Here is a 16377-nt window from a genome sequence, read left to right as displayed (position 1 = left end):
AGGGGATGTTGTTCAGGGGCTTATGCTGGGATGTCCCGGGGAAGACCCAAAGACAGGGGAAGGGGATGGTCCAGCTGGATGGGGGAGGAAGCAGTGTGGGCAAGGAGAAGGAAAGGATATTGGGAGGTGCACAGAACGGCTTCCTGCTCCAAGCTGCATAAGCCAGGAGGTCAAACCAGGAACCACAGAATCATAGAACATCCTGATTTGGAAGGGACCACAAGGATCATCATGTCCAACTCCTGGCTCCACACAGGACAACCCAAAAATCAAACCATGTGTCTGAGAGCATTGCCCAAATGCTTCTCAAACTCCAGCAGCTCAGTGCCATGACCACCACCCTGGGGAGCCTGTCCCAGTGCCCGAGCACCCTCTGGGTGCAGAACCTTTCCCTGACACCCAGCCTGACCCTCTCCTGTCCCAGCTCCATGCCGTTCCCTCGGGTCCTGTCACTGTCCCCAGAGAGCAGAGCTCAGCACCTGCCCCTCCGCTCTCCTCGTGAGGGAGCTGCAGGCCGCCATGAGGCCTCCCCTCAGCCTGCTCTACTCTGGGCTGAGAAAACCAAGGGACCTCAGCTGCTCCTCATATGTCTTCCCTTCTAGACCCTTCAACCATCTTTCTAGCCCTCCTTTGGACACTAATAGTTTTATCTCCTTCTTATATTGTGGGTCCCTACATTACACACAGTACTCAAGGTGAGGCCACACCACTGCAGAGTAGAGTGGGACCACCATTTACGTCTCTCAGCTAGCAATGCTGTGCCTGATGCACCTCAGGGTCTGGCTGGCCCTTTTGGCTGTCAGGGCACACTGTTGACTCATGTTCTTCTTGCTGTCAACCACAACCCCCAGATCCCTTACTGTGGGCCTGCTCTCCAGCCTCTTGTCCCCCAGCCTGGATGTATAACCAGGTTTGCCCCATCCCAGGTGCAGGATCTGGCACTTGCTCTTGTTAAACTTCATGTGGTTGGTGATTGCCCAGACCTCTAAGTACTCAAGATCTTTCTGCAAGGTCCTCAAGGGAGTCAACAGCTTCTCCTTACATAGTATCACCTGCAAACCTACTTAATATGCATTCCAGTCCTGCATCCAGACCATTTATAAAAGCACTGAAGTGAACCAGCCCTAAAGCAGAGTCCAGAAGAACCCTACTACTGACTGGTCTCCAGCCTGACATAACCCCTTTTACTACAACCCTTTGAATCTGAACCATGAGACAATTGTTCACCCATCATATTATGTGCTTGTTTGGCTGTATGCTAGGAGGCTCAGGTCCTTCTCCAGCCTGCTTTTGAAAAGGGAACCACGGACAGGGCTGTCAGCATGGCTTCTCTTCATAGCACCTGGATTAGCAGGTCCTTAGGGCAAGTGGCCCAGCTGATACTCAAAGGACTCAGACAGCCCTGTCCTGCTGCTTGGAAGAGGGAGGCTGGGAGAGGATGAGCAAATTGGGCTGTGCTGCAGCATATGTGGGAAACAAACCAGAACCAAGAAGGACTCCCTTTTTGCCTTCCCACGTTGCAGAGACAGTGCTGGAAAGCATTCCCTGCAGAGGGTTGTTGATTGGTTCAGAAGAAAACTCCCCAAAATGCTTCTAGCTGTTTATTGGATGTTGGGGAAGCACAGGAGCTGAGCACGCAGCTGCAGCATGCCAAAGCAGAGGACAGTCCCATTGCAGGGCTGGCCAGGCGCTGCCCTGCACTCAGCAGTGCTGGCTCCCCCAAAGTGCTGGCTGTGGGAGCTTGCAGGGAGGAGGCACTGGAGGACCCTGCAGCTGTGTCATCCTGCAGTGCTTGCTGGCTTCCCACAGGCCCCCTTCTTCTGCCCGCGGGCTGTTTGATGCTGGTCAGCAGGTGCAGTTGTAGTGCCACCGTGGGGACCTGCTCCGTGCCCTCTCCCTGGCCACATGCCTCTGGTGCTGGGTGGACACGCTGACCACATGCTCCTGTTAGCCAGAACCTGCTTGCAGCGCATGCAGGCTGTGGTCAAAAGGCCGCCTCAGCTCTCGTGGCAGCCCACTGCCAGATGCAGTGGAAGCAGAAACAGCGGCAGCAGACGGGCACGTGCGCTGCGTGGCGGATGGTGCCTAGGCAGATGGGGCACTGGCAGCCTGCCTGCTGCAGCTGTCTCACGCTGCCCATCTCTGCAGAGCTGCTCTGCTCCAGAGCCTTCTGTGTGCCTGATGCCATGCCCTGCCAAGAGAGGTTTCCCAAATACCTTTGCTTTTTTAGCGCTGGGAGGAGAAAAGCAAAGGAAAACCCAGAAATCAGTGGGAGTGAGGAGATAAGGGCACCCTGAAGCATGTCCTTGCAGGTGCATCCCTGTGGGCCACCCAGCCCAAGGACAGCCCTTCCTGTCCTGCCTCACCCCCACACACTGTCCCCAGTCCCAGACCCGCAGGACTCCTGCTCTCTCCCAGACAAGCAGCACAGCTGCCTTAGTGCAAACAGAGCTCCCTGACTTGGCTCCTGCAAGGGCTGTCAAAGGAACAGGACTTGCCCATTGTCTCCTGTGAGAAAGCCCCAAAGGTTGGAAGGGACTTCTGGAAGTCCTCTCGTCCAACCCCCCTGCTTTGCTGTACAGAGGAGTATTGTCTCATGTTGAACTTGTCTTCCATGAGGACACCAAGATTCCTTTCTGCAAAGCATCTTTCCAGTCAATCCCCAGCATATATACTATTGCATGGTCTTACTCCTTCCCAGGTAAAGAGCTTTGCAATTCCCCTTGTTGAACTTCATTAGGTTCTTGTCAGTCCATTTCTCCAGACTGTTGAGGTTGCAGTAGCTGGCAGTATTACCCTCTAAGTATCAGCTACTCCTCCCAGTTTAATGTCATCAGCAAACTAGCTAAGGGTACGTTGCCCAAATCACTTTTGGAGATGTTAAATAGCATTGGACCCAGTATTGACACCTGGGATACACAACTAGTTACTGGCCTTCAATTTGACTTCATGTCTTAGCACGGTAGATACACTGAGGTAATGGTCCTGTCAGTCTTCATCTTGACTGTACGGGAGTTTCTTAGCTTTTTCTCTCTGTATGTTGTGTTACCAGCAATTGCTGACAGCAGAATGCTGATTCCGGACAAGCCTATGTAACCAGAGGTATCCTGGATGCACCCTACGTTTTAAGTGCGATGCAACACTTACACCTGAAAAAAAACATTCAGATAGAAAAGAGATGAAACATTGATTCGCTTGGGGTAAACTGGTGTTGTAAGCAGAGGAATAGTTTGAAAGTAGACAGTAGAAGGCCTGACAATCAGCCTCAATAGACAGGATTTTAGTGGGGCAAGGAAAATATTTCTGACTGGGAATATAAGGAGCTGATCATCTGCTGGAAACGGAGGTGTGTATTGTGGGTTTTGAACTGAATGGAGTCAAGATAAACTTCACTGACTGTCTGGTATATGAGTGGGTTGCTGGTTTAAGCATGTTGGGGAGAGAATAGGCACTACAGAGTTACAGTGAGTAGAGCAGGGGAGTGCATACTGGTGCAGTAGAAGTAAAACGACTGAATAGAAACAGGTATCTATACGGCAGAAATAAAACTCTGGGTGTGGGAAGAAAATTAAATATATGTACACATGCCAGAGGGGCATGTGGAGATTGTTATAGAAAAGGACTTTAAAGTTAAAATATTGTTGCATTGGATTCTATATATAAGCAAGAAATGTCTCAATAATTGAGAAAACTTCAGGTAGTCCTTTTTGAACTGGACAGGGGAAATCTCAGTTTTGCAGCCTAACGCAAAATTTGCAGTTTTCATACGGCTTGCCAAGCTGTTGGGAAGGAAACCAGAGTAGGAGCAAGAGCTGTGTTCTTGTGAAGAAGAAGATGGAGTACTGGAGGGAACAATGCACATTTGTAAAGCACTCATGCTCTTTTTTTTTTTACGCTTTGCTGAAGAAGCATACCACAATCATGGGTAAACTTTCCACAAAGTACCACTTTCAATTTACCTCCTGTAAATTGCCTGTGTTTTCTACAGTTCTGCTCTTGCTGTGATGATGCTCTGTAATGTGATAGCCACACTGTGCTATTTCAGAAAAAGCACTTGTTAATACCTTGGCCAGCAAGTTAGCTGTAGTAATATTTTCTAGATACACCATATAGTCACCTTAATATCAGCGTGCAAGATATTTACATACAGTCAGTCACTGGTAACACCTGATTTCTAACATTTGCTGAGTAGCCAGTGCAATTAATATGTATTATAAATAGCATTCAATTATCATCAGAATTCATATAAGAAAAAGAGGGCACCTACAATGGAGTTGTACAAAGAGAAAGTAATTAAAACCAGTAACATACTACCTACCTAAAGGTGTAGAGTTAAGGTTTCCATGGCAACCTTAACTCTGCATTTCCTGCCTTTTGTATTTCCAAAGCTTAGCTTCAGTGTTGCTTTAATATAGTATTTTGCACTGAATATTTTTACCAATAGAAGGATTATTTTGAAACCTGAAGTTTCTAGGGCTCCTAATACTAACCCAGATTGCACAGCAACATTATAAATTATTCAGAAGAAACTGTTCTAATACAGAGCTCACAACAAAGATTGAACTTGCCTTAAACTGGGGTAATGTGTTGTGGATATGTTGTAGCCTCTTCATAGATAAGGTGCTGGCAGCTTCCCTTTGGAGCCCTGTTTCATTTCCTCTATGACACTGGCTGAAAAACTATCTGGCTTGAAAAATGCCAGATTAAAACTGAAAGCAGGAAGAAACATGTCTGCAAATGTAAAATGGGAACAAAATAGTTTATTTGAATTACAACTCACTAAGGAACATACACCATGTGCGTCTGGAAAAATGATGACCATGAATAAAAGCAACACTGAATACCTGTTGCAGTAAACAGACGTATTCCAAGTTTGAACCTGTAACTTTTATTTAGACTTCTGTAACTCACTTAGGAAAGAGTGCATATGGGCATTCCACGCATATAAGTACCTGTCCATCTCTTGGCTGCCTGCATTGTAGAAAGAAAGTCACTTTTATAGGTTACTAGTAACATAAATGTTAGTACCCTGACAGAGAGAGACACTTGGGTTTGCAGAGTCAAAGTACATAAGTCAAAATCCTTAGAGACTGCTCTACTTAAATGCTAAATAAAAAACATATTTTCAGTTATTCCTATTTTAAGGTTTCATAGAAAAACACTGAAGAAAGCACATATACACATATTGTAAAGTTTAAGGTACTCTTGACACTCGACAACAAAAATACTCTGATTTCTAGAGTAAAAACTCTAAAATACTAGAACATTTTATTTCGAAGTTTTTATAGTACATATAAATGTACTTCATTCTGCCTAGTGGCAAAACTTGGCAAACTTTAAAACAGCTTTTGTGTACAGAGGCCTGTACTACCCAGAATAGTAGTGCTGTGATTTAACCTGGCAGGCAGCTGAGCACTACTAGACAGCTGTTCCCTCGCTCCCTTTGCTATGGGACTGGGGAGAGAATCAAAGATAGTAAAAGTGTGAAAACTCATGTGTTGGGATAAGGAGAGTTTAATAAGAAAAAGGGGGAAACAAACAAAAGAAAAAGAAAAAAATCACAGGAAAAGCAAAAATTACAAAGCAAATGATGCACAACACAATTGCTTATGACTAGCCGGTTGATGCCCAGCCATTCCCCAAGAAGTAGCAGCACCCCCAGCCAACTCCCTCATTTTTATTGTCCAGCATGACGCCACGTGATATTGGACACCTTTTTGACCAGTTTGGGCCAGCTATCCTGGCTGTGTCCCCTCCCAGCTCCTTGTGAACCCGCAGCCTCCTTGCTGGCAGGGCAGCATAAGAAGCGTAAGAATCCTTGGCTCTGTGCAAGCACTGCTCTGTAACAACTAAAACGTTGGTGTGTTAACAGCATTACTTTCATCCCACATCCAAAATACAGCACCATACCAGCTACTAGAAAGAAAACTTAATTCTATCCCAGCCAAAATCAGGACTTAACCTTTAATAATCTTCTAGTGGAGGGGAAAAGAGAATGGAATTCATATACAGGTCTAGCCAAAAGACATATTTCTTTGTCAGCAAAGCCACTATTCTTTCCCCCTAAAATACTACCATCATATATATCTGAGTGACCAAAATTATTTTTTAAACATGGGAAAACTGAGTCAAACTGGGTGTTTGAGTCAAACAAACTGGGTATTCAGCTGCATTATCCACAAACAAGTAAGAAAGCAAAACCAGACATAAAACCAGGAAGGAGACAGTAAAGAAGTGTAATACAACAGTATCTAAGTTGACTACCACGGCTAGCTTTCACAACCTACTCAACCTTCTGCAGTGCTAGGAACTCAAGACACCAGGTAGCAAGCAAGTTGTAGTTTATTTATTAGCGCACAGTAGGTCCTTCCTAACTTGTCCAAACTTCAACCCTAGTTGAGACCTACTAAGTCAACACTTAATTTAGCAAAGTGTAAAAGAGGTAATACTTAATGTCTCAACAAAATGCTTGGTGCTTGAAGAAAGAAAAAAGATGGCATCTGTTTGTCCCCCAGTCTGGCTATATTACTATATATATATACAGTTAATTTATTAATTAAGTGTTGTCTCCAGATCTATTAACCCTAAATGGTTATTTCTCAGCCACTGATAAAGAAAGACCAACTGGGCCACAGTGAAATGTCTACTAGACCTTTACAACAGTAATCAAAGTCCTTGATAAAAATCTAACCCTCAGTAAATGGTTTATAAGGCAAACCTCACAAAAACTTTACTCACTAGTTTAGGACTTGATGAACATTAATATCCTCATGGGATTACAATGGACTAAAAATAAATAAATAAAAAGTGAAACAAAACAGTTTTGTAGAGCTGTGCAGAACAACTGGCATCATCCACTGTTTTCAATCAAAGTTCATGGTTCCATTTATTTATTTTACAACTTGTCTTTATTCACATGAAAGAGAAAACAGTAAAATTTAGGAAAAATCAGAACTTAGGCTTCCCTTTAAAAAAAGCTGTATCTAAAGGAATCTAATTACAAAATTTACAAAACTGGAGCACTGAAGTCATGAAATTACTAGCAAGTAAGGACATTACATGAATTAGTGCACAACAATAATGTTTATCACAACAGTCTTGGTTCTCATCAAAAACAAATACTGTAGACTCAGCAGTAACCTAAAATGGCACAGTACAAATAATGAATCTGAAAAAGACAGATCACTCATATATATGCACATTTTTACATCATCTCTCTCAAATAAAAACAACTGTGCAAACATATTTTGCTATAAATTAGTACAACAGATATATAAAATTTGTATTTTAGAATTTTAAGCCAGAATTCAAGTATATGTATACTGGTTGTGTAGTTCCTATACATTTTCGCATCAATGCTTATGGTATACTTCTTACGTAAGTAGTACACTGTATACTCTGTGATCGGTATATACACTTAATAAAAATACAATAAAAACTTATTGTAATCAATAAATATATGAACTTATTTCTCAATTAAAAAGCACCAGAGAAAACACATATAGGAGTAACACAAATATCACTGAACCTGGTTCAATGCTGAACATCAGAACTAGGCTGTTAGACAGTGAGAAAAAAAAAAAAAAAGTTGCATTTATTTAATTAAAACAACAACAACAACAAAAAAAGCACTACTACTTTCACCTTCACTATTTGCTTGCTAAACTTTTGAGTCTTGTTTTCAATGCCCTAGATATTGACATGGACACCAGCCAATGTTTAGCAATAGATTTGTGCTTTTTTAAAATAGTTTCTTAATGTACACTTGATTTAACTTCTTCATATTATTATTACAATCTTGTATTGCTTTCCTGAGGAAAGTTGCTTTTTGTCTTATACATAACATTTATTTTAGACCTACATCTCTGGTTTAGCTTCATTGCCAGAATATCCTGATTTCTAAACAAAACGCTAAGTATATCATATATATCATCATGTTTAAAAAGCCGCAATCTTCACTTTGGATCCTGCACAATATTAATCCCTGGTATAGCTCAATTTATTTAATTAGAGTCACATTTCTTTTTTTTTTTTTTTTTAATGTATTTGCCATGTTTAGTCTCAGTGCAAAATACAAAAATGGCATACTTATATTGAAATACTGTGTTGATACAAGTTTCATTATTTCAGACCCAGTCCTGGAGACTAGTAACATACAAAGCAACAAGGTATTATGGCTGGTTTTGATACTCAAAAATGTTTCAAGAAAGTTGAGTAGCTTCCCTGTAGGGAAAGCATGAGCACAGGGCTGCTTGCTAAAGTATTCAAAACATACTGCTTCTTCAGTTCCCATGGGTATTACCTACCCAGTGTTAAGAGAGCAAGAAAAGAGCCTCCAGACTTTTTAAGATTTTAAGGTTTCCATAAAAGAATAGCTTTTTCTTCTACTTATGCTGCTTGTGCTATTGAATGTTGAACTGCTCTGACCAAGCTTTCCAGCACTATTTACCTTCAGACAGCACCTAAACCTGAAGCATTTCAGCCCTAAAGAAGTTTCAGAAAATTGTGACCAACACGAAACAGGAACTTAAATGTTGTGTAAATTTTTCCTTTCTATGACAGAGATTGCAGCTGCTGGATCAGAGTAGTAACCAGAATTGCTGTATCCAGAATTGACTTCTGGAAAGCATCTTCTTCTCTATCCACCAGAAATAAATATTATTTATATTTTTTAGAGGTTGAATTCAGCACTCTGCTTCTATTACAGACCATACTTCTTTCATTGTTCATTCAGTTTCTCTGTTGTTGTTCCAATTAATTTGCTTTACAAACTGTTCTAATAATTATACCATTTTTATTCTAGAACAATATTCTCTTTGGAGGCAGAAACACAAGACCAGTCCTAATCCTATTCTGTTTCGGTATTCAAGTGAAATTTCTAGTGCTAGTTCTCAAATTCCCTCTCTTATGGTTGTTATCTCTTGACCAGCAGTCTCATTCTTTGCATGAATGACTAAAACCAGAAGTAAGGCTTTGAAGCTCTTTTCTGATATAAGAGGATCTGAGCTATCCTTTAACTTTCTGAGATCACAGTTGGGGTCAGGATGTAAGAATGCACATATTGAAAAGAATAGAACAATACCTCTCAGCACGTCAAAGCAGAGATTTGTCTCATAAGGCTGTTGCTGATCTTTAAAACATCAGGTTATTTGAGGTGCTTCACTGAAACGTGTAGCTATTTTGAAAAACAGATGCAGGTATGACATGGGGTAAAATCCTTAAGACTGAACACTCTGTGCCAAAAAAAAAAAAATAAAAATAATAAGGTTAGATTTAGTACCTAGATTAAGGCACACAGAAAATATCAAGTTGTGCCGAGCAGCAGAGGAAAAGCACATAACGAAAAACATAGCAACATGGGTTACTCAGGCACATGCTCTTCCAAATTATTGTTTTTCTCTTTATCTGTACACAAAATGTGATGCACAATGCACAGGCCAGAACCTTTAGCCATGACAGCTCCATCTGCGGCCAGGGCAAGCTCGCCAGTGAATCAGTCCTCAACCTGCCCCTTCTTTCTGAAAGATGGCAGCTTCCACGGTGTCTCCACACGAATGCCTAAGCTCTTGATCTCAGTCAAGAGTTCACTGATGGTAACTCTCCTTCTCCCAGGGAAGGAATCAAACTTTGGTGTGGCTCCCGTCTCATGAACTCTTTCATTCTTCATCGTATGAGTGTTTTGACTCATCTTGACCTCATATTTACCCCTGCACATCCACAACCTCTTGGGGCCAGCTTTGTTTATTTACCCAATTATCTCCTTGACACACGTCTGGGCTGTAGATAATGTAAACAACCAACACCCTTAGAAACCAAAGGTCCTGTACTATCAGCCCTACGTTTTGGCCTGACTCGGCGCTGCCCGCCAGCGCGACACCGAGCTGCCACCTCCTTCTTTCAGCCCTCCGCCACCGGGGACGCGCCGCCAGGCGCTGCCCAGACGAGCCACCCGCCTACAGCAACGGCTGGGGACCGGGAGCACACGCCGTGCGCCAGGCCCTCGGCTCGCTTCCTTGCGAGCAGGCGCCTGCCCCAGCCCGAGGACCGCACCGCGGCCTCCGGCAGCTGCCCACAGCCACGATCGCGCCGCCATGCCGGCGGCCGCCATGTCCGCATGCGCCCGGCGGGGAGCGGCGGAGGCCGGTCCCGGCGGGGCGGGCGCTTCCTGGCGGCAGCTGCGGATCCGGGTGAAGGGGCAGGGCCCGGCTGGAGCTGCTCTGCCGGCCTACGGGACGTGCTGCCGCCCGAGATCCGCACTCGGACGCAGAGTACGGGCGAGGCGGCTGCCTGAAGCGCGGAGGCCCCCTGACCCGGCCCGGTGTGAGCGTGCGGAGGGGTTGGCGTCGCCGGGGGGACCGGGTGGCCTCGGCCGGGCCGCGGTGAGGCGGGAGGGCCGCGGGGGGGGCTCGCTCTGTGGGGAGGTGTCAGCGCCTGCTCGTTTGTTTCCCTCAGGAGTACGCGCCCGCCTGGAAGAAGTGCCCGCCCGAGGAAGGGTGTCGCAACTGTGATGCTTGTGAGCCTCCTTTTGGAGAGCCCTGCGACTTCCTTCGAGGTACTCAGCCGGGAAAGTCGCCATAAATGCTGTCATAGCTGCCGTGAGACGGCAGCCTGGCGTTGTTTTGGGTTCCGAGTGGGGAGACTTGTGTTTAATGTTCCCTTCGTTGCTTTCGATTTGTTTCCTTTTCTTGGTGGTTACGACCTTAAAGGTTGAAAACTATCACTTTCAGAGCTAAATTAAACCCTGATTTCCGATGCACAGTTCTGCTACTGATGCTAATTAATTATATCCATCAACTCCTTACGTATACCATAGAGAATGCCTTAAAAGTGCCCGGGGTGCTTAGAGACGAGAGGAGGGGTGTTAACAGCCCTTGTGCTGCCTGTCTGTGCTAGAAATGGGAAGTTTAAGGGACTTGCTTCTGTGAAAGGTCCCTTAAGCAAATTACAAATTTCTCGCTGGAATCCTTACACTGTCTACTAACTTCCTTAATACAACTTCCGTGAGTGTTTTGGTTTGTACTGTTTCATGGGTTTTGGGCTGCACATAGATGTCATTCAGACAGCATGTAAACCTCAGGGACAGGAGAGAGAAATTTTCACTAGTGTGGACTCTCATCACAAGAATCACAGAATCACAGAATATCCTGGGCTGGAAGGGACCCACAAGGATCACTGAGTCCAACTTGCAAGAAGCAAGGCATGTCATTGCTGAGCAAATAAACTCCTTGCATCTTATTTGTGTAGGTTCTGTTCTGATGCTGCCTGTAGCGACAGTAGGAGCTGTCCGAGAAGGTCAGAACACGACAGCAATTCACAGTGGTAGGTGAAAGAAGACATCGAGACACTTGTAGCAGTGAGCTCTTAGTATAATAAAATTAGGAATAGCTGATTTTATTTCAGAGTATGACATAATGGCTATTAATGTAACTATTAATGCATTTTATTACATATATGCATATAGCTTAAATATAATATTTATATATATGTAGTGTATTTATACACATATAGATTGATAATTGAGAGAACCTAAAAGTGTTACATTATTCTGAACTTAGAATACTCTGTAGCACTTTTTCCACTTGTATTACTATAGCATTGGTTTATAAAAGTTTTTGGTGTAATAATTACAGAATCGCTGCCATTATTCTTATGACTTCTGAATGTTCCATTTAAAAGATTTTGAACAAACTTGTGTTTGAGAAACTTGTGAACCTCTTGTGTTTGAGTTTGCACTAACTGGGTAAATCGTTTTATGCAAGGTGTTAAGGTTAATCATGAGCAACTGTGTTTGCCAGTGACACACCTTGTTTATTTGCAGGGTTCTTATGTAACGGAAACCTAAAATAGAAAACAATTGAAGAAACTTCAACTGTCAATTGAAGTGTGAAACTTGGAGAATATAGTATTTTTATTTTGCATCTTGTCCTGAAAGGAGATACAACTAGCCCAGAATTAAAATTATTTTAAGCAGTACATAAAGATGTATTCTAAACAGTTCCAAATTTTAAACCCAAGAGGTTAAAAGTAACTAGTATTTATTTGTTGCCTAATTTTGTTTGTTCATTTGTTTTGAATGTAGGTAAAAGGATACATGTTTACTTCAAGTGAAAAGGAGCATGTTCCCAAATTCCTCCAACTTGGGTTGTTCACCCTTCCATCCAAAACATCAACAACAGAATATTTTTTTTAACAAGCTTCCTATAAATATAGCACCTACTCTTCTCTCTAACCAGCAAATTATTGATGCTCAGATCGGCTTTCAGAATGCTGCGTAAGTACAGTAAGATTTGATATAAGGGAGTGAGTTGAAAAATACAACTACTGTGTTCTAAAAGAATTTCTGCTAATGGAGGGTGTTTTTCAGTGTTTTTAACATTAAACTGTATTAGGGACAAAATAGAAGGGTGTCGTGTAAAACAGAGTTCTGTCATCTGTGTTATTGACTTGCAAGTTTTAATGCACTCCTGTGTTGCATGTACTGCACAACAAACGTCATTGCAATAGTTAGAGTTGATAAAGCACAGAAATGTGACCAACTTGTAAAAAGCCTTTTAGTAGTTGCTACATGAATTAACAGTTATGGACTTTAGTCTTTCCAGGGATCTGTTGAGTGTGAACCTTGCAACTGCTGTTACACCACAGACATTGACTTATGGAAATGGCAGTCCAGTACATACGTCTTCTGCTCCTGTGTCATTCCGAGGAAGAAAGTAAGATGATGGGGGAAGTGGGTGTGGGTGTGTCTGATTAATTATGGTTGTACTGTACCCATGAGGATGTTTGTCTAATACCAGTTTTTTGTGCGAGTTGAATTTTGTTAGAAGTTTCAAGAATAGTGAATAAAACTTTTTGATGAAACAGGCCATGTCATGGCTCTTAAATCATTCTTGTATCTGCTTTTGAGAAATTTTAGTCTTCATAAGGGACTTAGTATGTGTAGTTTTTCTTTTCGACAATTGTGGCCGTACAGAACTGTGACTTGGGTGTTTTGTTTTAGTACTAAAACAGATCATAGTCTGTGTATGCTTGACTATAGGAGGGTTTGTGTCAATAAATGAGTGTTCCCTTCCTGTTAATTTATCAAGTTAAAACTCTTCAATGTTCTGGGGAATTGTGATGTCTTACTAATGATACGGTAGATGTTTCTTCTGTTTTTGCTTAATTATGTAATGTTTTATTTTTCAAATAGAAAGTGCTAAATTCAGGCGTATATGTTCTTTTTTTTTAAGAGAAATTTTATGGAAACAATATGGCTACTTTTTAAACAAGTAAGAGAGAGACTTAGTTTATTTATATATATGTGTATGTATAGATAGATAAATACAGATATGGTCTGGGCAGAGAATGTATTGAGAGCAGCCCTGAGGAAAAGGACCTGGGGGTGCTGGTTGAAGGGAAGCTCAACATGAGCTGGCAATGTGAGCTTGCAGCCCAGAAAGCCAACCAAGTCCTAGGCTGCATCAAAAGCAGTGTGGCCAGCAGGGCGATGGAGGTGATTCTGCCCCTCTGCTCTGCTCTTGTGAGACCCCACCTGGAGTGCTACGTTCAGCTCTGGGGCCCCCAGCACAAGAAGGACATGGAGAGTGTCCCGAGGAGGGACACAGGGCTGGTCAAGGGGTTGGAGCACCTCTTCTATGAAGACAGGCCAAGAGAGTTGGGGTTGTTCAGCCTGGAGAAGAGAAGGCTCCAGGGAGACCTTACAGTGGCCTTTCAGTACCTAAAGAGGGGGCCTTACAGGAAAGCTGGGGAGAGACTCTTTGTCAGGGAGTGCAGTGACAGGACAAGGAAGAATGGCTTTAGGCTGGATGGGGCCCTGAGCAACCTGATCTAGTGGGAGGTGTCCCTTCCCATGGCAGGGGGGTTGGAATTATATGGTCTTTAAGGTTCCTTCCAACCCAAACCATTCTGTGATTCTGTGATGTGAATTTACATAACTTAGTTACTTCAGTTGCAACAGGAAGAGGGATTTCAGATTAAGAGTGCGGTTTTTATTTTTGCTTAATGTATTAGAAAAAATTGCTTTATGACTTCAGAAACAGTAGTTGATAAGTATTTGCACAATTTTTAATTATGTGAACAAGCTGTTTCAGATGAAACTTTATCTTGATAACTATTTCTTGTATGCCGTTTCTGTACCAGATTTAACAGATTTAAGAACAATTAAGTGCAATTGAAAGCACAGAGGTAAATTACAGTTGAGTATATAGGCATCCCACAAACTAAAGAATTTCCTGGATTCGTGCTGCATGCATGTTGGTTTTTTTTTCTTGACCAGCCTGGCTTATGGAAAGCTATGCTATGTTAAGAACTTTGCAATCCACTAGTTAATCCGTAGATCATGAGTCAACTCTTCTTAAGGTATTTTTGCTGAAGATCAGTCATGTAAGTTCTTTTCAGTTAAAATAAACTGAAACAGCTTCGTGTTTTGATTTAGCATTATGTTGTGAGTTCCTTTAAGACTGAGTGTAGGTGATGTTAGCAAAACTTCCCTCAGACTTGGTGACTGAAATGGTGACTTGAGGTCTCTTCAGTGAATTTTTTTATTTAATTAATAATACTGTCTGTCCAGATCCCCAAACGATGTTGATGCCATCTTTCCTGACTGCAAAAATAATTGTAGTTTTATAAGTAACTAATTCATTGGTACATATGAACATTGGATTTCACTTTTTTTTTTTAATTTGTTAACAACCTCGTACTAGTAAGCTTATATGCAATACTTGATATATAAGCAAAACATGAATATCCTCTCATATTCGCTTTACTATGGATAGGCCACAGTACTCAGCCATTGATCAGCTCTCATTATAACTTTTTCTTGATGAAGGTTTGGTTACCAAGGGGCTGTCTGTAATAAGATCGCTATGTGTCTTACAAGGTACATGAATTCCTATGACAAATGAGTTAATGAAGAAACACAAGTTTGTGTTTCAAAATGAGACATTATGACATGTGTGACTGAGTAGAATCGTTAGGTTGATTTGTCAAAAGAATAGTGGTCTTACTTTGCCTGGATTACACGTTTTCCCACCTATATACTAAGCCTACGCAGACAAATGCTACATTTTGAGTGACTATTCTGATAACTTTCTTTTTCTCACCTCCCCCCTATTGAACTTACCTTATTCATCGGGGGTATTCAGAATTCACAAAACTTCTCACTGCACTTCTGTTGATTTCAGTTTAAAGAAAAGTACATTTAAATAGTCTGTATATGCCTTTTTTATAATAAAAAAGTAGTTGGTCACAAAAATAGTATGACTAGCATTTATCTTTCATAGCTGTCCTAATTAACTAATTTGCCATTTAATTTCAAAGTTAATATAAATACTTTTGTTTTGTAGTTCTGGTTGTGTCAGTTCACTTCAATTGTAGCTGCACTTTTGCAGTTGTGTGTTCTCTCTTCCTGTTCCAGGTTTATTTCACCTAATATCTAGGATGGACATGCCTTTTGTTCTGTAGAATAACACTTGATTTTAGTGAAATAGTCACATAATTTAATCATTAGTATTTGTACTTTGCACTAACTACTCTTTAGTCATAGGTTGGAGCTGGCAAGATAGAGGAATTACTGTCTTTTTTCTTTTTTTTTTTCTTCAGGAGACTGAGTGAACAAAGTGTTCCATATGATGTCAAACGACAGCGATTTGATTCACCTCATCATGAAACAACTGTAGTTAACCTAGCAGTGCCTTTACCAGAAGAACATACATATTCCTTTCCAAGCTCGACTCCATCTCCACTGTTCAACACACGTTACGTACCAGATTTAAGTGTATGTGTCCCTCCGTTGCAAGATTCTTCGTTTCCATATGTTACAGAAACCACACTTCCTGTGGCCGAAGATAAGGTAATCTCCTTCTGTGCCTGTGTTTGACATCTATCTTCTCTGTAGGTCAGGTCTGATATTGCTGAGGGAGGCCATTCACATTTCATCAGGGTTCTTTGATGGTGTCTTGTGGTCTCTACTGCAGGGCTGCCATTAGAAGGAGTATCAAAAATGTAGCTGCCACTAGGCAGCTAGGTCCTAGGCATTTGAAGCATTTTTGGGGGTAGGCATGTTGTTTGCTTGTGCTGTTTGATTTTCACGTTGATTTCAGGAAACCTACATCTGCTCCAGAAACAGTAGAAATTGAAGGGATGGTGCATTTATCAAGGATTTGGGGGCAAGGAGAATCCTGATAAAATCATCAAGCAATGGGAGATAAGCTCTTTTTTTTTATGAAGAAAAACAAAAAGCTTGTGGCTAATCAGTCTTAATATTTTATCTGCCCAACGTGACGAAAGATTTTAGTATGCATGTCTGATCATAACATATGCCAGTGGTGGTGTTAAAGAGAAACGGTAAATATCTGCTTTCACTAAAGATTTAGCCAC

General features: G+C 42.0%; 1 protein-coding gene across 7 annotated transcripts in view; it reads left to right on the top strand.

Annotated features, from left to right (window-relative positions):
- Positions 1 to 10146: 10146 nt before the first annotated feature.
- TENT2 (terminal nucleotidyltransferase 2) overlaps positions 10147 to 16377 on the top strand; it is a 39025-nt gene continuing 32794 nt past the window's right edge. Inside the window, exons 1-6 of one of the 7 annotated variants that reach the window (XM_040541088.1) lie at positions 10147 to 10268; positions 10453 to 10552; positions 11245 to 11319; positions 12080 to 12271; positions 12591 to 12710; positions 15601 to 15850. In XM_040541088.1, the coding sequence (XP_040397022.1) occupies positions 12117 to 12271; positions 12591 to 12710; positions 15601 to 15850 (525 nt within the window). In that variant the 5' untranslated portion in view covers positions 10147 to 10268; positions 10453 to 10552; positions 11245 to 11319; positions 12080 to 12116. Of the gene's footprint in view, positions 10380 to 10452; positions 10553 to 11244; positions 11320 to 12079; positions 12272 to 12577; positions 12711 to 15600; positions 15851 to 16377 lie in introns of all 7 variants that reach the window. The other 6 variants (XM_040541092.1, XM_040541089.1, XM_040541091.1 and 3 more) reach the window with 6 other exon arrangements.

This window comes from Cygnus olor, chromosome Z (assembly GCF_009769625.2).
Source record: "Cygnus olor isolate bCygOlo1 chromosome Z, bCygOlo1.pri.v2, whole genome shotgun sequence".
In the NCBI taxonomy this organism is placed as follows: domain Eukaryota; kingdom Metazoa; phylum Chordata; class Aves; order Anseriformes; family Anatidae; genus Cygnus; species Cygnus olor.
Note: the sequence above shows the minus strand (reverse complement) of the source record. Positions and strands in the feature narration are given on the sequence as shown.